A 20,994-nucleotide genomic window follows, 5' to 3' on the forward strand; every position below is an offset into this window, starting at 1 on the left:
GGACTTTTCAGCTTGGAAAAGAGACAACTAAGGGGGATATGACAGAGGTCTGTATAATCATGACGGGTGTGGAGAAGGTAAATGAGGAAGTGTTATTTATGCAGTTTCATAATACAAGAACTAGGGGTCACCAAATTAAATTAATAGGCAGCAGGTTTAAAACAAACAAAAAGAAGTATTTCTATACTCAACACACAGTCAATCTGTGGAACTCTTTGCCAGAGAGTATTGTGAAGGCCAAGACAATAACAGGGTTAAAAAAAGAACTAGATAGATTCATGGAGGATAGGTCCATGAATGGCTATTAGCCAGGATGGGCAGTGTCCCTAGCCTCTGTTTACCATTTACCAGCTGGGAATGGGTGACAGGGGATGGATCACTTGATGATTGCCGTGTTCTGTTCATTCCCTCTAGAGCACCAGGCATTGGCCCCTGTTGAAAGACAAGATACTGGGCTAGATGGACCTTTGGTCTAGCCTGGTATGGCAAGTTCTTATGTTATGTTCTCCCACGCAGCCAAGGGCTCGTCCTTCTTTTCATGGCTCTGGCCCAGGTGTCTCTGCTGTGCCCCACCAGGACCATAGCCTCCCCCTCACCTTTTGTCTGTAGGTATCAGGTGTCACCACCCCTGCAGCAGTGCAGGTAGCCATCTGCAGCACCACTGTCATGACCCCACTCACTCACTCAGCAGCCAGGATTGCAGGGGCTGTCCCCAGGCAGGAACTGTTCAGCAGCTGGGTGATCTTCCAAGCAGCTGGGGGCTTTTCCTCTTTGCAGCCCTGACTCGGGGGTTGGGTGATCTCTGCTCCCCTGGGCCATGACTACAGCCTCCCCCACACCTTGCATCCAGGTGTTCTGAGTCCCTTGGTCATGCAGGGAGGCCTCTGCAGCCCCATTGTCAGAGCTGGGATCCCCTTCAGCCCTGCTGACAGCACTGCCCTAACCCTAACCCCATTAGTTTCCTGAACCTGTAAAAATTAACAGTTAAAAACCTGAAAAAAATCTATATTAATCATCAAAATTGTAAAAAAATAAAATTTGAATTTTGCCAAACGTAGCTTTATGTATACATATCTAGGAACAAAGAATGAAGGCCATACCTGCAGAATGGACTCTTCTTAGACAGAAGGAAAGAAAGAGAGAGAGAGAGAGAAAAAAAAGCAAAAAAGAAGAAATATAACAGGAAAAGAAAAGGAAAGTCTCACATCCCAGATGGTGTTTGGCATTTAGCCAGAGGTTGTGGTGTCAGATATATTATAAATTTTAAGGCTAGACGGGACCATTTGATCATCTAGTCTCACCTCCTGTGTAACACAGGCCACAGAATTTCATTCAAGTTTGCCAGGTCTCAGAGTGGCTGATAAGACCAGGTGCTGTCGCTGTGTTTTTCATCCAGTTTCTGCTGTATTTAGCCTAATGCCTTGTGCTTGAGGAAAGTATCTTCCAGGAAGGCATCTAAGTCTTGATGAGTTCAAGAGATAGATTCCCAGTGCCTACTACCAGCTACAGGGAGCAGAATTCAGGTTGTGTTGTGAGGGCGGCACGTACTTAACTTTGCATTTCCTAGTGGAAGAGCCCTCAAGAAGACCATTCCATTCCCCCAGACTGATGCAGGGTGAAGCAAATCTAGACCATCCTTGACAGATGTTTATCTAACCTGTTCTTAAAAACCTCCAGTGACGGGGATTCTGCAGCCTCCCCAACATGTTGCTATGCTTAGCTATCCTTACAGTTAAAAAGCTTTTTTCTAATATGCAACTCTATATCTCCCTTGCTGCAGATTAAACCAATTACTACTTGCCCTACTGTCTGTGGGCATGGAGAACAATTGATCACCATCTTTTTTATAACAATCTTTTACATATTAGAAGGCTGTTATCCTGTCCCCACGAAGTCTTCTCTTGTCTAGACTAAACATGCCCAAATCTTTCAACCTTTCATCATGGCTCACGTTTTCTAAACCTCTTGACACTTTTGTTGGTGCCCTTGAGAATTTCTTCAATTTGTCCATGTTTTTCTTAAAGTGTAGCACCCAAAACTGGACACAGTACTCCAGCTGAAGTCTCTACTGCACTGTAAAGCAGAATCGTGCGTGCTTGTGCGTATGCATACACACGTGGTGTGTTGGTAAGGATGTGGGTGCATGTTTGGTGTTTGTGTGCATGTGTAGGGTAAGAAGTACATGTGTGATGCATATGTTGCATCCATAGCTGCCTGAGTGAAGTGTGTGTGATGTCTGTGTGGAGGGGTGTGTGCAGGAGTCTAACTTCCAGTCATAGAGTTTTACAGTAAACTGCCAGGAGGAGGCAAAGACAATGAGATAACAGGACCTAGAGAACAGCTCAGAAATATTCACTTCTCCCTGTCTCTGCTGTACATGTATCTGCTTCCTCCCTAGAGCAGGAAACGATTGCTTCACTCTGACTCAGGGCAAGTCTACACTACAAAATTAAGTCGACCTATGTTACATCGATGAACAGCCAACGCAGTAATTATATTGCTTTTGCATGTCCACACTACACTCGTGTCGACGGTGTGCATCCTCACCAGGCGTGCTTGTATGGATTTAACTGCCAGCGTGGGGCATTGTGGAATAGCTTCTGAAAGGCAGCAACAGTCGATGTAAGCAACACAGTGTCTACAGCAGTGGTGGGCAACAGGCTGCAGGTTGCCCATCACTGGTCTACACTGACACTGCAGTAAACTAACTACATCGACTAGGGTTGCCAACCCTCCCAGTTTTGCCGGGAATCTCCCGGAATCAGGCCCTATCTCCCTGAGGCTACTGAAGCCAAACCTGGAGATTTTAGGCACTAAAAGTCTGGCGGTGCAGCAGGGTTAAGGCAGGCTCCCTGCCTGCCTTGGCCCCATGCCTCTCCCGGAAGTAGCCAGTGCATCCCTGCAGCCCCAAGCTATGTGGGAGGAGGGGGGGAGAAGGGTATCTCTGCATGCTGCCCCTGCCCTGAGCACCAGCTCCACAGCTCCCATTGGCCAGGAACTTCAGCCCCCCCAGGGACTACAGGGACATGCCAGCCACTTCTGGGAGCGTCACATCATGGGGCCAGGGCAGGCAGGAAGCCTGCCTTAGCCCCACTGCACCGCCAACTGAGGTAAGCATCTCCCAGCTGGAGTCCGTGACCCTCACCCCCTCCTGCACCCCAACCCTGTGCCCCAGCCCTGAGCCCCCTCCTGCACCCAAACTCTCTCAGAGGTTGCACCCTGCACCCTCCCCTACACCCCAACCCTCTGCCCCAGGCTCAGTGAAGAGCCCCCTCCCACATTCCAAACCCCTCAGCCCCAGTCCAGAGCCTGTCCCCCCTCCCATACCCCAACCCCCTGTCCCAGCCTGGTGAAAGTGAGTGAGGGTGGGGAAGAGCGAGCAACGGCAGGAAGGGAGATGGAGTGAGCGGTGTGGCGCCTCAGGAAAGGGATGTGGCAGGGGGTGGGGCAAGGGTGTTTGGCTTTGTGCGATTAGACAGTTGTCAACCCTAACATTGACCTAATCACTATGACTCTTGTAGAGGTGGAGTTATTAAGTCGGTGTAGTGGGCGAGTTACATCAGTGGGAGCTACATTTTAGTGTAGACACTTACAGAGTTAGGTCACGAAAGCTTATGCTCAAATAAGTTTGTTAATCTCTAAGGTACCACAAGTACTCCTTTTCTTTTTGAGAATACAGACTAACACAGATGGCTGCTACTCTGTAACTCTGTAGTGTAGATCAAGCCTCAGTCTCCTTCTCCGGTCAAAAATAGGCCATACGATGTGTCAGCAGGCTCTGATTGGCTGATGGGAAGTCTTGAGAATCAGGCCAAGCAGCAGGAATGGCCAATGGCAACTGCGATCCATATGTGCACTGCTGAACCTTTCACCCCTCCAATATTGCCCAGTACACATCTGGGAAATGAGACTCATTACATTCAGTAGCTGGCAGAGCTACAGAAGAGTAGACTGTGAATGGAAGTAGCACTGAGCTTCCATCCTAGGCCAAATTCACCCTGGTGTAACTTAACTGACTGCAGTGGAGTTACACCAGGGTTGAATTGGCCCCAGAACATGTTTTGCAGTCTTACCACAGCAGGCTCCTGTTGCTGTAATGGCCTTAGTTGAAAAATGGGTAGAATAACTGTGACACCCAGTGGCAAGACTGGAAAATGGCAAGTTCCTTTTACCTTTCCTATATTATAGTTCGATTAGTAGTGTACTGATTTTACACAATGATATTTAGCATTTGTATAGCACTTTAAATACTATTAATCACAAAAAATATGTTAGGCTGTTGGTGCATGGATGCCACTTCCTTTCACGCTGACAAATATTGTCTCATCATTTCCTTATACACCCCTACCTGTATCCATCTGTTGTTTCACTTTATACTTAGATGTGAGCTCCTTGGGGCAGGGACTGCCTTTTTAGTCTGCTTGTACAGCGCTTAGCACAATGGGGTTCTGGTCCAGGACTGGGGCTCATAGGCACTATGGTAATACAGATATGTATCAATGTTGTTAACAATAACTAATAATGTTAAAAGAACACTATTAAGGCAGCAAAGTCAGGCACCCAAAGGCTAGGAAATGCCAGAAGTAAGGTTGCCTGTCCATCCTCACTGAGCCTCAGTCTCAGAAATGATTAAGCCAGGACTGAGGCAGACACTGATAGAAAATTTCAGCCCAAATGGTTAAAGTTTGACAAAATTATAAGCAACTGAAAAGAGGGTCTTACAATGGGAAGTGTTGTACAACCTTAATAATAGGCAGGACTATCAGCTCCAGCTGTAAGGTGAGAGGCTCTTTAAATGAGATTAGATCTGTGTGTTGATAGACGAACTGATGATCTACAAAGATAATTAATCCTCACAAACAACACCTGAGAACTGAGTAGTAACAACGGGTAACAAACCAATGAGGATAAAACTAGCAGATTACACACCACACGATCCATCGTCTACAGCCAAGCGCTACGATATAACCGCATTTGCTCCAACCCCTCAGACAGAGACAAACACCTACAAGATCTCTATCATGCATTCCTACAACTACAATACCCACCTGCTGAAGTGAAGAAACAGATTGACAGAGCCAGAAGAGTACCCAGAAGTCACCTACTACAGGACAGGCCCAACAAAGAAAACAACAGAACGCCACTAGCCATCACCTTCAGCCCCCAACTAAAACCCCTCCAACGCATCATCAAGGATCTACAACCTATCCTGAAGGACGACCCATCACTCTCTCAGATCTTGGGAGACAGGCCAGTCCTTGCTGACAGACACTTTGATGATAATAATAAAGTCAACCTTTAATCATGTTAAAGTCAATAAAGTAAATTATATAAAGGGCCAGGCAACACACTTGGAGACCTGCCACTCAGGCAGCTGGGTCTCAGCCCTACCCCCAGTGCTGCAGCAGGCCCATAGCACTGCACTTGAGGCGGCCCTGTCCCGCTTTGGCGGCTCCCACTCTCGGCCGGCTGGGGGGGGGGGGGAGCCTCCCTTTAATTCACGTTGGGAGGGGGCGCAGACGGCGGAGCGCGGCTGGAGGAGACGGGGGCGGGGCGGGGCGCGGAGGGGGCAGACTGAGAAGCGCCCGCTGCCTTCCCCCCCCCCGCTCCACCGGCCCAGCGCGAGCCCCGCCCCTCAGGATGGAAGCCCCGCCCGGCCCGGTTGCCATGGGAACGCCCCCAGCGCCCGGGCGCGGCGGTCGGGATGATGAGCAGCTCCACGGTGATCGGGACGGGGCCGGGGCCGGCGGGCGGCGGGGGCCCGAGCCCCGGGGGCCGGTACCGCTCGGCCCCGGCCCCGGCCCCGGCCCCCAGCAGAGCCTTCGACTTCCTATACGGTACCGGCGAGCGGCCCCGGCAGGGGCGGAGCCAACCCCGCAGGGCCCCGCCCGGGCGGGTTGGCGACGAGGCTCCTCCCCCCGCGTGCGGGCTGGTGCCGCCGGGCGGGCGGGTTCGCTCCAGCGGTGCGACGGGGGAGGCTGCGGCCTGGCCGGGGCCCGCGGGGGGGGGGGAGCCGCTGGGACGTGCTGAGGAGCCGTCGGTCGGGGCTGGGAAAGCGGATCTGGCAGAGGAAAGGGAGGCTCCTCCGAGCGCGCGGGTGCAATGGAAAGGCTGAGAGCAGCGTTAGCGGGAAAGGCGTGGGCAGAGCAGGGAGCCACCTGCGGATGTGCAAGGCCACGCCTGGCGCTTCATTGCACCGGGAGGCAGCAAAGCTCGCTGCTGCTGCTTCCATTCAGGGCCGTAGCGACCGTTTAATGGCTTTAAAGGTTGCCGGAAGAGTACTTGAACAATTATGAGCCTTTAATTCCTCCCCACCAGAGCGTGGTCCACCCTGTACAGCAGCAGCATCGAGGCTGGGGGGGGAGGGGGGTCAGATGTGCAAAAGTGTGCTTGCTCTTTTTTATTTCTATGTCTTGTTTATTCTCTGGAGTGGAAAAACTGACTTCTTGTCAAGGGGAGCCAGGCTGCTATTCTGTTTGTTTTCTTTGAATCCATGGGATTGCTTATATTTCAGATCCCTTGTATGTGTTATCGAGTGAGAAGGACCATGCAAAGGCAAATGTCCAGGCTCAACTCCTGTGTGACAAGATGGTAGGTTGTTTCAGCCTGAGACATCTTCAGGAGAGGTTTTTCCCACATTCTTTCCTATATTAAAGGAATATGAATATATATGTAAAAAACTTGATTGCAATCTTAACTTTAAGCAACTTCCTTACAACAGCACAAACTCTGTAAAGAAAGGAAATCATTTATACCTAACACAAGAATAGTTTAATACCTGATGGTCACCACTGTCTTGGGTTGACTTTATACCAATAGTCTAGAAATAAACAGTTCTGTGTTCTATTCCTAAGCCCCTAAGTCATGTATGAGTGCTTGGGACACTCCTGGATACCTCTGAAAACTGGTCTATGGCTCATTAAGGAAAGTCTTAGACATAATAGAAGAATTGAGTTATTGGACTGTTTTTTTTAACAGAGCACTTGAAATGTAAGTAGCGTTTCACACAGTGCCCCTTATTTATTTTGATAGCTGCAGGTGAGCCATTTAGGCAGAATGAAAAAGAGATGTGATGCAACTCCAGTGAATCAAAGTTTGACAAACAAGGAGCTTTGTTTTTTGTCCTCCTGGGTTTATTCAGACTTTGCTCCTGAATGAGTAGGTTGGGAAGCATTCTAAACGCTGAGGCCCAGCCCTTCTAAAGCAAGCTGACACCTTCCGTGCAGTGGAGCCAATAAAAATGTATTATTCAAAGCCTGTTTCCTGTCTCCTCCCTCCCACTTATCCTAAACGCTGTTTTTCGATGTTCATAGATTCATAGATACTAAGGTCAGAAGGGACCATTCTGATCATCTAGTCTGACCTCCTGCACAACACAGGCCACAGAATCTCACCCACCCACTCCTATGAAAAACCTCACCTATGTCTGAGCTATTGAAGTCCTCAAATCATGGTTTAAAGACTTCAAGGAGCAGAGAATCCTCCCGCAAGTGACCCTTGCCCCATGCTACAGAGGAAGGCGAAAAACCTCAGGGCCTCTTCCAATCTGCCCTGGAGGAAAATTCCTTCCTAACCCCAAATATGGCGATTAGCTATACCCTGAGCATATGGACAAGATTCACCAGCCAGATACTACAGAAAATTCTTTCCTGGGTAACTCAGATCCCATTGATCTAATATCTCAGGGGATTAGGCCTATTTACCCTGAATATTTAAAGATCAATTAATTACCAAAATCACATTATCCCATCATACCATCTCCTCCATAAACTTATCGAGTAGAATCTTAAAGCCAGATAGATCTTTTGCCCCCACTGCTTCCCTTGGAAGGCTATTCCAAAACTTCACTCCTCTGATGGTTAAAAACCTTCGTCTGATTTCAAGTCTAAACTTCCTGGTGGCCAGTTTATACCCATTTGTTCTTGTGTCCACATTGGTGCTGAGCTGAAATAATTCCTCTCCCTCTCCTGTATTTATCCCTCTGATATAGAGAGCAATCATATCTCCCCTCAACCTTCTTTTAGTTAGGCTAAACAAGCCAAGCTCCTTGAGTCTCCTTTCATAAGACAAGTTCTCCATTCCTCGGATCATCCTAGTAGCCCTTCTCTGTACCTGCTCCAGTTTGAATTCATCCTTTTTAAACATGGGAGACCAGAACTGCACACAGTATTCCAGGTGAGGTCTCACCAGTGCCTTGCATAACGGTACTAAAACCTCCTTATCCCTACTGGAAATACGTCTCCTGATGCATCCCAAAACCGCATTAGCTTTTTTTCACAGCCATATCACATTGGCAGCTCATAGTCCTCCTATGATCAACCAATACTCCAAGGTCCTTCTCCTCTTCCGTTACTTCTAATTGATGCGTCCCCATCTTATAACTAAAATTCTTGTTATTAATCCCTAAATGCATAACCTTACACTTCTCACTATTAAATTTCATCCTATTATTATTCTTCCAGTTTACAAGGTCATCCAGATCCTCCTGTATAATATCCCGATCCTTCTCTGAATTGGCAATACCTCCCAGCTTTGTATCATCTGCAAACTTTATAAGCACACTCCCACTTTTTGTGCCGAAGTCAGTAATAAAAAGATTAAATAAGATTGGTCCCAAAACTGATCCCTGAGGAACTCACTGGTAACCTCCCTCCAACCTGACAGTTCGCCTTTCAGTAGGACCCGTTGTAGTCTCCCCTTTAACCAATTCCTTATCCACCTTTTAATGTTCATATTGAGCCCCATCTTTTCCAATTTAACTAATAATTCCCCATGTGGCACGGTATCAAACACCTTACTGAAATCTAGGTAAATTAGATCCACTGCGTTTCCTTTATCTAAAAAAATCTGTTACCTTTTCAAAAAAGGAGATTAGGTTGGTTTGGCACGATCTACCTTTTGTAAAACCATGTTGTATTTTGTCCCATTTACCATTGACTTCAATGTCCTTAACTACTTTCTCCTTCAAAATTTTTTCCAAGACCTTGCATACTGCAGATGTCAAACTAACTGGCCTGTAGTTACCCGGATCACTTTTTTTTCCTTTCTTAAAAATAGGAACTATATTAGCAATTCTCCAATCATTCGGTACAAGTCCTGAGTTTACAGATTCATTAAAAATTCTTGCTAATGGACTTGCAATTTCAGGTGCCGATTCCTTTAATATTCTTGGATGAAGATTATCTGGGCCTCCCGATTTAGTCCCATTAAGCTGTTTGAGTTTCGCTTCTACCTCAGATATGGTAATATCTACCTCCATATCCTCATTCCCATTTGTCATGCTACCATTATCCCTAAGATCCTCTTTAGCCTTATTAAACACTGAGGCAAAGTATTGGTTTAGATATTGGGCCATGCCTCGATTATCTTTAACTTCCACTCCATCCTCAGTGTTTAGCGGCCCCACTTCTTCTTTCTTAGTTTTCTTCTTATTTATATGGCTATAGAACCTTTTACTATTGGTTTTAATTCCCTTTGCAAGGTCCAACTCTACTTGACTTTTAGCCTGTCTCACTTTATCCCTACATGTTCTGACCTCAAAAAGATAGCTTTCCTTGCTGATCCCTCCCATCTTTCACTCCCTGTATGCTTTCTGCTTCTTCTTAATCACCTCTCTAAGATGCTTGCTCATCCAGCTTGGTCTACAACTCCTGCCTATGAATTGTTTCCCCTTTCTTGGGATACAGGCTTCCGATAGCTTCTGCAGCTTTGATTTAAAGTAATCCCAGGCCTCCTCTACCTTTAGATCCATAAATTCTCTATGGCTATTTCTACAGTAGTCGCTAATGGTGAGATTCTAGGGTTGCCAATTTTGGTTGGATGGGTTCCTGGAGGTTTCCTCACATGATATAATCTTTAATTAAATATTAATCATTAATTCCTGGAGACTCCAGGACAATCCTGGAGGCAACTCTATGGGATTCCCACCTTGCCTACATGTACTCAAAGTGCCTCTGGGGGTGGCATTCTCAGCTTGCCTAGATGTATTTACAGTAGCTCAATGAGAGCTAGTTCAAATATAAATAGTTTAGCCTTGGTAGCACAGGTACCAGCGGCAGCAGGGCTAAGCCATGCCAAGTATGTACCTACGGAGTTCAGCTGGGTTTGTACTCAACGCAGCTAAACCATGCTGCTGTTGCTGCCTGTGCTCCTGTGACTACACTAATATTTATATTCACGCTAGCTCTAATTGATCTAGTGCAGGGGTCTCAGACTCAAATGACCATGAGGGCCACATGAGGACTAGTACATTGGCCCGAGGGCCACATCACTGAGCCCCTACCACCACTGCCCTGGCCCCGCCCCCACTCCACCCCTTTCATGAGGCCCCACCCAACCCCACCTCATTCCACCCCTTCCCTGCCCCCATTCCAACCCCTTCCCCGAAATCCCTACCCCAACTCTGCCCCTCCCTGCCCCCAGGGGGTGCAGGAGGGGTGCAGGGTGTGGCAAGGGGTTGGGGTGCAGGAGGGGTGCAGGGTGCAGGAGGGGTGTGCAGGAGGTTGGGGTGCAGGGTGCGGCAGGGGGCTCAGGGCAGAGGGTCCAGGTGCAGCAGGGGGCCTGTAGGAGCCTGCCCTGCTCCTGGTGCGCGCCGGGCCGGAGCCATTCTAGGTAAACGCTGGGGGGGCCGCAGGGAGCTGGCGGGCCACAGAAAATAACCCCGCAGGCTGCATGCGGGCCGTGTGTTTGAGACCCCTGATTTAGTTTGTGTATGCCCCTATTAATGTAGTATCTGAGAGTCTTATAATCTTTATTTATCCTCACAAAACCCCAATGAGGCAGGGAAGTACTAGTATCCCGATTTTACAGATAGACAGCTAAGGCACACAGAGATTAATGTGACCTGCCCAAGGTCATGGATGTGTTTTCACTCAGGCTTTGTCTACACTAGCACTTTTGTCGGTCAGGGATGTGAAAAAACACATCCTGACCAACATAAGTTTCACTGACAAAAGTGCCAACATAGCTACTGCCGCTTGTTGGGGGTGGTTTAATTAAGATGATGGGAGAGCGCTCTCCTGCTGGCATAGAGTAGCTACATGGGAGACCTTACAGCGGCGCAGCTGCAGTGGTACATTTGTGCTGGTGTAATGTATGTAGTGTAGACATTGCCTCAATCCTTGTAGGTCAAGGGTGTAAATGGCATGATGAGAATCTACCAGTTACACAATGTTGTTTGTCCTTGTTGGACTCTGCTGTCACTGTGGTTTCTGTTGTGGCTTCCATACAGGTAGCAAAGAGCATAGACATACCCACAAATCTTTCTGTCACTCCTAGCTCTGAGCGCATTTTTTGTTTAAAGTATCTGATGATGCACCCTTCTGATACTGGTTAGTCTCAGCAACACTAGATTTCTGAAAGGTAGCCCTTGTATATTGACTGCTACATGTCCAGCCTATGTATGGTGTACTCCCTCTTGTCTGAAAACCCCAGGATCCAAATTTAGGCCCAAAGTGCATCACTTATTTGAAAATCTCCCCTTCATGTCAAAATTCCTGTTTAGCCAGATAAATTCCATGTTCCACCATCCTATTTATTTTTTCCTTTTGGTTCGTTTAAAATGTGCTTATCCACAGCTCTGGCCATCTGAATAAGCAGCTTCCTAGTATATAATACAAAACAAGCTGGTTTTGAATTCTGGGGCTATAATGTCGTCTGATGGGGTGAGGGTGGTTGCGATAACTTTATGACAGCATTTCCCAAACTTTGAAAGTTGAGTCTTCCTTCAGGAAAATGAAACAAATGGTGCCACCGTTCAACCTTGCCATCTATTGTTAAAGGCTTAGTCATAACGAGCCATCATTTAGAGTAGATTGTATAGATCTTCATAGTATGTCACTTCCTTTCCTTTGTTACATACTTCGATGAATAGTGAAATAGCACAATGCTGACATTTAGGACATGTCTGTACTGCGGTTGAGAAGTGTGATTCTCAGCATGGGTATACAGATTTGTGCTATCTCTACTTGGGCTAGCATGCTGAAAGTAGCCGTGTGGATGTTGCAGCGCAGGCAGCAGCTTGGGCTAGTCTCCTGAGCTCAGACTCCAGTGGTCAGGTGGGCTTGGACTTTGGCAGCTAGACTGAGCTGCTGCCAGGCCCACAGGGTCTGTTTACCTGCGCTGGAAATCATACATCCCAGCTACAATGTAGGCAGGCATACCCTTACAGTACATTAATTGGGCTTCTGAGTTAGCACCCACTGAAATAAATGGGGCAATTCATATCTTAAAGCTGATTTCAAGCTTTCTGCTGACTTAGACAAATGTAGCTGCATCAGTTATACTTGGGCCACTTTTTCAAGGATTTCTTTGCAGCGACATAGGATGATACTTAGCATCTCCATGTCCCTGCTGTTTAGTCCTGTATGTTCCTCATTTTGGGAAGCACTCTCTTATTGATTGATGTCATTAGAGCATGCTGTCACCTCTACCACCCAGGTTTATAACTCTGTAATTCACAGTAACTTGTTTAATCTCTATATATTTCTCATGCCTTGTTTACATATAGACTCAAAAACACTAGTTGAAGCGAAAAGAAAAGGAGTACTTGTGGCACCTTAGAGACTAACAAATTTATTTGAGCATAAGCTTTCGTGAGCTACAGCACATCCGATGAAGTGAGCTGTAGCTCACGAAAGCTTATGCTCAAATAAATTTGTTAGGCTCTAAGGTGCCACAAGAACTCCTTTTCTTTTTGCGAATACAGACTAACACGGCTGCTATTGAAACCTAGTTGAAGCAATGATCTCTTAAGTGTTGCATGGAATTGCTAAATAACAACTGCCATTTCTCTTGTCTACACATTAAAATTAGAAAAAGATGCCGATTTTTAAAACCATGTTTAGCAGTCTGATCCATTATCCCTGGTACAATCTACGTTTGGAGGAAAGAAATCCCGTGCCCCCATTTATTGACCGAAGATGGAGAGGCAGGGCCCAGCAGCGCCTAGAGGTTCTTCAGCAGCTTGCTAGGTAAGTGTCCTACCATTGGACTATATTAAGAAAAACAACAAAAAACAATACAGGATAGATGACTGCAGTTTGCTCCTATTTAGATCTTCCTTGAAACTGATTCAGAGGTTGCAGCTTTTGTGGAATATGGCCATCCATCTGCTTTTTTGGGATTGGGTGTTCTACATTCATCCAACTCTATCTGCACTGGTTGCCAATAAATCAAGAGATTTATTTAAAGCTCTTGTTTTCAATGTGAGTTGTAAAAACTTCAGTGATCCAGGCTGGAGCTACTTAAGTGATAGCCTTTCTCTGTTGTCCCTCCCAGACTGAAGCTGACTGGATTGTCCTTGCTATGCATCCCAAGGTTTCATTTGGACTGGACTAGACTAGGGCCTTCTTAGTGCAGGAGACTCTCCCAATATGTCCATTAGGATCCCAATTCAGCAAAGTACTTCATTATGTGTTTAAGTGCTTTAGTGAATCAAGGGCTGGAGTCCCTCTGTAGCTATATTCAAGATTCTGTGTGAGGCCTTCCTATTTAGGTCAGGATCTGACCATTTCCCTTCCCTTTTTCAGAAGCCCCATTTTGTTTGGTCTCTTTTCCTTAGCTCGCCTTGTTTGTTTTGACTAGAGTTGCTGATTACCTGGTGCACTTGGACTAGAGTTGTTTAAATATGATTTTGTTATTTTTTTCCCTTGTGCGCATCTGGGACACTGTACAACAGGTGCTATATCAGTTAACAAAATAACACAACATTATTTTGAATAACATATTGTATATAAAGTTACTTCCCAAACCACTTCACAGAATTAAGGTACAGAGGAAGAGGGAGCTGAGGATAGAGAGGTGGTTCTAGTCAGACAATATGAACTGCGGAAGAAAGATTCTGCACCAGCTCACATGGAGGGATAAAAAAGAGAATAGTGCTAGGCATGCAGAAAGAGTGGGGAAAGGAACACAAGGTTTGAAAAGTACAATAGGCTGTGTCATGTCCGTGGAGGGGTTTAAAATCAAAGAGGGCAATTTTGAATTGAATCCTGAAATGAATCGAGAGCCAATGGAGTGATGTGAGGAGATACTTGAGCTTGTCAGAAAATGGGCAGCAGTATCAGAAGAGCTGGGACTCAGAGAGGCTATTTGGAAGGGCTAGTCAGTAGTCAGACAGGGAGGGATGTTGGCCTGGATGAAGACGTTACAGGTTTGGTTTTTTTTAAGCATACACGAACTAATTCTTTACTCTATCGAGTCTTTATGGTATACTTTCAAAATTTTAAATATCACTGCTGTGCTCTTTTCCTCTCAGCTTATTTTGATCAGAAGTTGAAACTTGCCAGATTCAGATTGGAAATAAGATGTACATTTTTAACAGTGGGGGTAATTAACCATTGGAACAATTTACCAAGGCTCATGATGGATTCTCCATCACTAGCTGGCAACTTTTAAATCAAGATTAGATATTTTTCTAAAATATATGTGCCAGTTTAAACAGGAATTAATTTGGGGGAACTCCTATACCCTGTGTTATATAGGAGATCAGACTAGATCATCACAGTGGTGCCTTCCGATCTTATCATCTTTGTACCAGCATGAAAGTAGCAGGTGACAGCAGCACTGGCTGTTCTCACATTTATTTCTTGCATTAACTGTGTCAACAAGCTGCCTCTAGACTCTGACCTGGTTTTGTGATGTATCTCCTTATGGTTGAAAGTGATTGAGCTTTAAAGTACAATTAACAATAGTGAAACAGGTTTCAGAGTAGCAGCCATTAGTCTGTATCCGCAAAAAGAAAAGGAGGACTTGTGGCACCTTAGAGACTAAAAAATTTATTTGAGCATAAGCTTTCGTGAGCTACAGCTCACTTCATCGGATGCATTCAGTGGAAAATACAGTAGGGAGATTTATATACACAGAGAACATGAAACAATGGGTGTTACCATACACACTATAACGAGAGTGATCAGGAAAGGTGAGCTATTACCAGCAGGAGAGTGTGTGGGGGGGGAACCTTTTGAAGTGATAATCAAAGTGGGCCATTTCCAGCAGTTGACAAGAACATCTGAGGAACAGCAGGGGAAGGCAGGGGGAATAAACATGGGGAAATAATTTTACTTTGTGTAATTACCCATCCTCTCCCAGTCTTTATTCAAGCCTAAGTTAATTGTATCCAGTTTGCAAATTAATTCCAATTCAGCAGTCTCTCGTTGGAATCTGTTTTTGAAGTTTTTTTGTTGAAGAATTGCCACTTTTAGGTCTGTAATCGAGTGACCAAAGAGATTGAAGTGTTCTCCAACTGGTTTTTGAATGTTATAATTCTTGACATCTGATTTGTGTCCATTTATTCTTTTACGTAGAGACTGTCATGTTTGGCCAATGTACATGGCAGAGGGGCATTGCTAGCACATGATGGCATATATCACATTGGTAGATGTGCAGGTGAACGAGCTTCTGATAGTGTGGCTGATGTGATTAGGCCCTATGATAGTGTCCCCTGAATAGATATGTGGACACAGTTAGCAACGGGCTTTGTTGCAAGGATAGGTTCCTGGGTTAGTGGTTCTGTTGTGTGGTGTGTGGTTGCTGGTGAGTATTTGCTTCAGGTTGGGGGGCTGTCTGTAAGCAAGGACTGGCCTGTCTCCCAAGATCTGTGAGAGTGATGGGTCGTCCTTCAGGATAGGTTGTAGATCCTTGATGATGCGTTGGAGAGGTTTTAGTTGGGGGCTGAAGGTGATGGCTAGTGGCATTCTGTTATTTTCTTTGTTGGGCCTGTCCTGTAGTAGGTAACTTCTGGGTACTCTTCTGGTTCTGTCAATCTGTTTCTTCACTTCAGCAGCTGGGTACTGTAGTTGTAAGAACGCTTGATAGAGATCTTGTAGGTGTTTGTTTCTGTCTGAGGGGTTGGAGCCAATGCGGTTGTATCGTAGAGCTTGACTGTAGACAATGGATTGTGTGGTGTGATCTGGATGAAAGCTGGAGGTATGTAAGTAGGCATAATGGTCAGTAGGTTTCCGGTATAGGGTGGTGTTTATGTGACCATCAGTTATTAACACCGTAGTGTCCAGGAAGTGGATCTCTTGTGTGGACTCTTCCAGGCTGAGGTTGATGGTGGGGTGGAAATTGTTGAAATCATTGTGGAATTCCTCAAGGGCTTCTTTTCCATGGGTCCAGATGATGAAAATATCGTCAATGTAGCACAAGTAGAGTAGGGGCATTAGGGGACGAGAACCGAGGAAGTGTTGTTCTAAGTCAGCCATAAAAATGTTGGCATACTGTGGGGCCATGTGGGTACCCATAGCAGTGCCACTGATTTGAAGGTATACATTGTCCCCAAATGTGAAATAGTTATGGGTGAGGACAAAGTCACAAAGATCAGCCACCAGGTTTGCTGTGACATTATCAGGGATACTGTTCCTGACGGCTTGTAGTCCATCTTTGTGTGGAATGTTGATGTAGAGGGCTTCTACATCCATAGTGGCTAGGATGGTGTTTTCAGGAAGATCACCGATGGATTGTAGTTTCCTCAGGAAGTCAGTGGTGTCTCGAAGATAGCTGGGAGTGCTGGTAGCGTAGGACCTGAGGAGGTAGTCTACATAGCCAGACAATCCTGCTGTCAGGGTGCTAATGCCTGAGATGATGGGGCATCCAGTATTTCCAGGTTTATGGATTTGGGTAGCAGATAGAATACCCCTGGTCGGGGTTCCAGGGGTTTGTCTGTGCGGATTTGTTCTTGTGCTTTTTCAGGGAGTTTCTTGAGCAGATGGTGAAGTTTCTTTTGGTAACCCTCAGTGGGATCAGAGGGTAATGGCTTGTAAAAAGTGGTGTCGGAGAGCTGCCTAGCAGCCTCTTGTTCATATTCCAACCTATTCATGATGACGACAGCACCTCCTTTGTCAGCCTTTTTGATTATGATGTCAGAGTTGTTTCTGAGGCTGTAGATGGCATTGTGTTCTGCACGGCTGAGGTTATGGGGCAAGTGATGCTGCTTTTCCACAATTTCAGCCTGTGCACGTCGGCAGAAGCACTCTATGTAGAAGTCCAGTCTGTTGTTTCGACCTTCAAGAGGAGTCCACCCACAATCCTTCTTTTTGTAGTGTTGGTAGGAAGGTCTCTTTGGGTTAGTATGTTGTTCAGAGGTGTGTTGGAAATATTCCTTGAGTTGGAGATGTCGAAAATAGATTCTAGATCACCACAAAACAGTATCATGTTCGTGGGGGTGGAGGGGCAGAAGGAGAGGCCCCGAGATAGGACAGATTCTTCTGCTGGGCTAACAGTATAGTTGGATAGATTAACAATATTGCTGGGTGGGTTAAGGGAACCACTGTTGTGGCCCCTTGTGGCATGTAGTAATTTAGATAGTTTAGTGTCCTTTTTCTTTTGTAGAGAAGCAAAGTGTGTATTGTAAATGGCTTGTCTAGTTTTTGTAAAGTCCAGCCACGAGCAAGTTTGTTTGGAAGGTTGTTTTTTTATGACAGTATCCAGTTTTGAGAGCTCATTCTTAATCTTTCCCTGTTTGCTGTAGAGGATGTTGATCAGGTGATTATGCAGTTTCTTTGAGAGTGTGTGGCACAAGCTGTCAGCATAGTCTGTGTGGTATGTAGATTGTAATAATGAGCTTATACTAACACAGTTAGATCATGAAAATAAATCCCCACCTGTGTTGAGTGAAATAAGAATTCATCTGGATGGAGAAGCACTCTGACATGTGGAGACAATGCCAGTAGCAAAAGCCATCAGCTCAATTAACTGATTTGAACTGTTAGCAACATTTTACAATTAAAGGTTTGTCAGAGCCAAGAAAGCATTTCAGGTTCAGATACTAGCATCTTGACCCAAATATTATTTTGTTGCAATACATTGGGGCAGGTGCTGGGAAAGGATGATTTAAAACGACCTCTGCAATGTATTGTACACCGGAGAAGGATGATGAAGCCTCATTCTGTACAGTGTTTGTGGAAGGGATTGGCTAACCTGTGGGTCTCTAAGTTCCACAATGCAACTCTTGAGCATGTGATGTGAGGTTCTTGGACTCAACAGATCATAGCAGGCAGTGCTCTGTTCAATCCAAATAGTCAAACCACATTTCCTATTGGTATCTGTGTCTCTGTAAGCCACACCTCTGGATTTAAAATTAAGGCAACAACAAACTGCTCCATTTTATATAAATTAGTTTCAGGCTTCTGGTAAGATGCCAAAGATGGTCTTAAATAGGGCGAAGTGTGACTTTTTGAACTTGTGGAATGACTTACCTGGTTCTTAGCTGGTGCTGTGGCATGAGGTTTTTCAGGGAACTCTATTTCCTGTCTAACCCTTTTCATTCATGGCCTCCTGAGCTCTCTAAATAATGTACAACCTCCAAGAAGACATGGACAGGAAATTATAGACCGTCTATTGCCCTATTTCAAACTCAGTGTTGGGTTCTCCAGGATGGGAAATTAGATGGGGGGGAGTATTGGCTGTTTTTACAAAGGCTGTATTCCAGCCAGTACACTCCTTAAACTATCCACAAGGTCAGCCTTATTCTTCTTTACTGTTGGAGAATGCAGAATGAAAGTTTTAGAGCCAGCCTGTTATTTCCAGGTTTGATCAAAATCTGTTCAGCCATTTTTTAGTTAGACAGGATGACTCTTCCCCTTCATTTGCTGCATCCCCTCTCTTGTATTTTGTGCCATACAAATATATTCAGATTCTTTTCCACACCCACACGTACAAATAAAAGTAACAGAATTTTACAAATTCAGATTTTCCAGGTGGTTAATCTTCTTTGAGCAATAGTCTCCAGGCCCAAATTTTATTTTAACAGAAGTAATAAATGACTGATTTTTGTATATGCACAGTGTGAAATTTCCATTAAGTTTAGAGCTGCAGTGTTATATGAGAGACTATAGAATAATGTAAATACATTATCTTGATCTTACTTATGCAGGTAAGGGTGTTTGCTGCTACTTCATTATAGAGTTTGAGATGTGTACGTTTTGATGATGCAACTGTGGAAGTCCAGAGTGAAATAATAAATATTGAAGTATAGTTAAAAACGTATCTTTTAAAAAAAATCTCAGAACTGCTCTGAACATACTCTCTGAAAATATTTTGATCTGTTTTTATCTTTTTTGGCTCTTTAGATCTCAGCCTTCTCTTCAGATTCCTCAAATTGTGTATGAAGATCCTGAAATTAATGGAAGGAACCGCTACAAGTATTTTGAACGGTAAGAAATGAATTAACGACTACCATATATGGAATAAGCCAAATTCCAATCTCAGTCACTCTGCGTCTGACACTGGTGTAACTCCAGTGACAAAAGTGGAGTTGCTCTGGAACACTGGTGCCATTGAGATTAGAATCTAGTCCACTGTGTGACTGAGCACTGAAAAAATGTGAAATACTTAACTTGTATAGGCAAGTGCAACATCCAGTCTGTGCTTAGCAGTTGCTCACACATAGCCTTTGACCCAGTCATACCAAGGGAGAGATGCAGCTGGCCCAGCTATTGTGGTTTTCCAGTCTCTTGGAAATATAAAAGGGGGATTTTTAACTTCAGTTTTGCTACCACTGAAACAAGCAGAGAGAACCACAATTTAACTTTTCAGCAGAAGAATGACTCCTCTTTCAGAACCACACCTCCCGTAGAATTACACTGCAGTCCTGGTGTTGGTCTCAAAATTTAGTATAGGACTTGAAACAACTGCTAAATGCCATGATACAAGAGTTTCCAGTTTGGTACACATTCATTGCTGATGTGTGCAGGCTCAATTGCCTTTACTTCAGGGGACTTGTCTTATACTATTAATGAACTTAGCCCCTTTTAAATCCAGTTTTCCAACATTTCTCACATTTTGCTAGTCTGGTAAAAATGAATCAAAGATGTTTAGGGTTATTTTAGCAAAAGGAAGATACAGACTGGCTTGTTCACTGCCACAATTTTAACTTAAACTTTTAAAAGCCTCTTAAAGAGCTATTAGGAAAGCTTGGTAATGAAACTAGGTTAATATTAGTCTCATCTGACATGGAAATTCCTATTGTATGTTTCTAAGCAGGAATTATTAATTAATAATAGTAATACTTAGTTTTAAAGTGAAATGTGCTTGAAGTCCTATCTTACTGCACTGAAGGAAACAATCATATTAGATAAACTTAAAATATGGTTGACCTTTAAAGCTGATTTATGTCATAGAATTCCACTTCCGGATCTCCGCAGGGTTTAAAGAAACCCAAACATATGTACAATGCTGAGAATACACTCAATAGTAACCTTATTCTGGTAACTCTCTTGCTGTTCAACCCCAGCTTGAATTACAACATGATTTTAGCAGCCGCTATCTTGAGAGCTTCTAGCACTCAAAATTTTTCTGCCACCTAAAAGCCGCTTGGAATTCTATCTGACAAAGAATTAAAATATTAGTTGTTAATGCTAAAAATTTCTGAGACATTGGCTGCTAAACTAGGCCAGTAAACTCTTCAAGTACTAATCTGGGGTAGTGGGACAACATGGCCTGATAGGTGTTCTCAAGTTCTAATTTCTGAGTTAATATCTTTTTGTAGGGGGGGAAAAGCTAGAAAGGTAAGAGTGAGCTAGAGAGGTGAGACTTGTATGAACAACACTGAACATCACATTAAACCAGTGCATAAATTTATAAATAGTGAATGTGAATTGGACTATGTCATCACACACACCTCATGTTATGTGAAGGTTTTCAGGGCAAGTGTTTTTTTGGTGGGGAGAAAAATATATAGTAATGGACAAGGGGAGAACTTCGTAGTGGGACAGTATAGTAGTAGACCCGTGTCTGAGCCAACCAGTCTTCGTATTGTCTCTCTCAATTCTAACTATATATATGTATGTATGTGTATATATATAAATGAACTAAGCAATTAACAATGTTGGTCCTGATTCTCCTCTTCTGACCCCAATGTAAATCAGTGGTCACTCCCTTTAAATTAATGGTGTTGGGCCAGTGTACGAAGTTGTGTAAATGAAAAGCAAACTGGGCTCTTTGAATGAGGAAGAATTTTTCCACTTGGATAGAACAACAATTCTCACATGTTGC

General features: G+C 44.7%; 1 protein-coding gene across 3 annotated transcripts in view; it reads left to right on the forward strand.

Moving 5' to 3' along the window:
- Positions 1–5,674: 5,674 nt before the first annotated feature.
- CFAP91 (cilia and flagella associated protein 91) overlaps positions 5,675–20,994 on the forward strand; it is a 62,171-nt gene continuing 46,851 nt past the window's right edge. For all 3 annotated transcript variants that reach the window (XM_038417127.2, XM_043512529.1, XM_043512539.1), the window contains exons 1-4: positions 5,675–5,837; positions 6,515–6,591; positions 12,814–12,971; positions 19,071–19,154. In XM_038417127.2, the coding sequence (XP_038273055.2) occupies positions 5,705–5,837; positions 6,515–6,591; positions 12,814–12,971; positions 19,071–19,154 (452 nt within the window). In that variant the 5' untranslated portion in view covers positions 5,675–5,704. The remainder of the gene's footprint in view (positions 5,838–6,514; positions 6,592–12,813; positions 12,972–19,070; positions 19,155–20,994) is intronic.

This window comes from Dermochelys coriacea, chromosome 1 (assembly GCF_009764565.3).
Source record: "Dermochelys coriacea isolate rDerCor1 chromosome 1, rDerCor1.pri.v4, whole genome shotgun sequence".
NCBI classification, from domain to species: Eukaryota; Metazoa; Chordata; order Testudines; family Dermochelyidae; genus Dermochelys; species Dermochelys coriacea.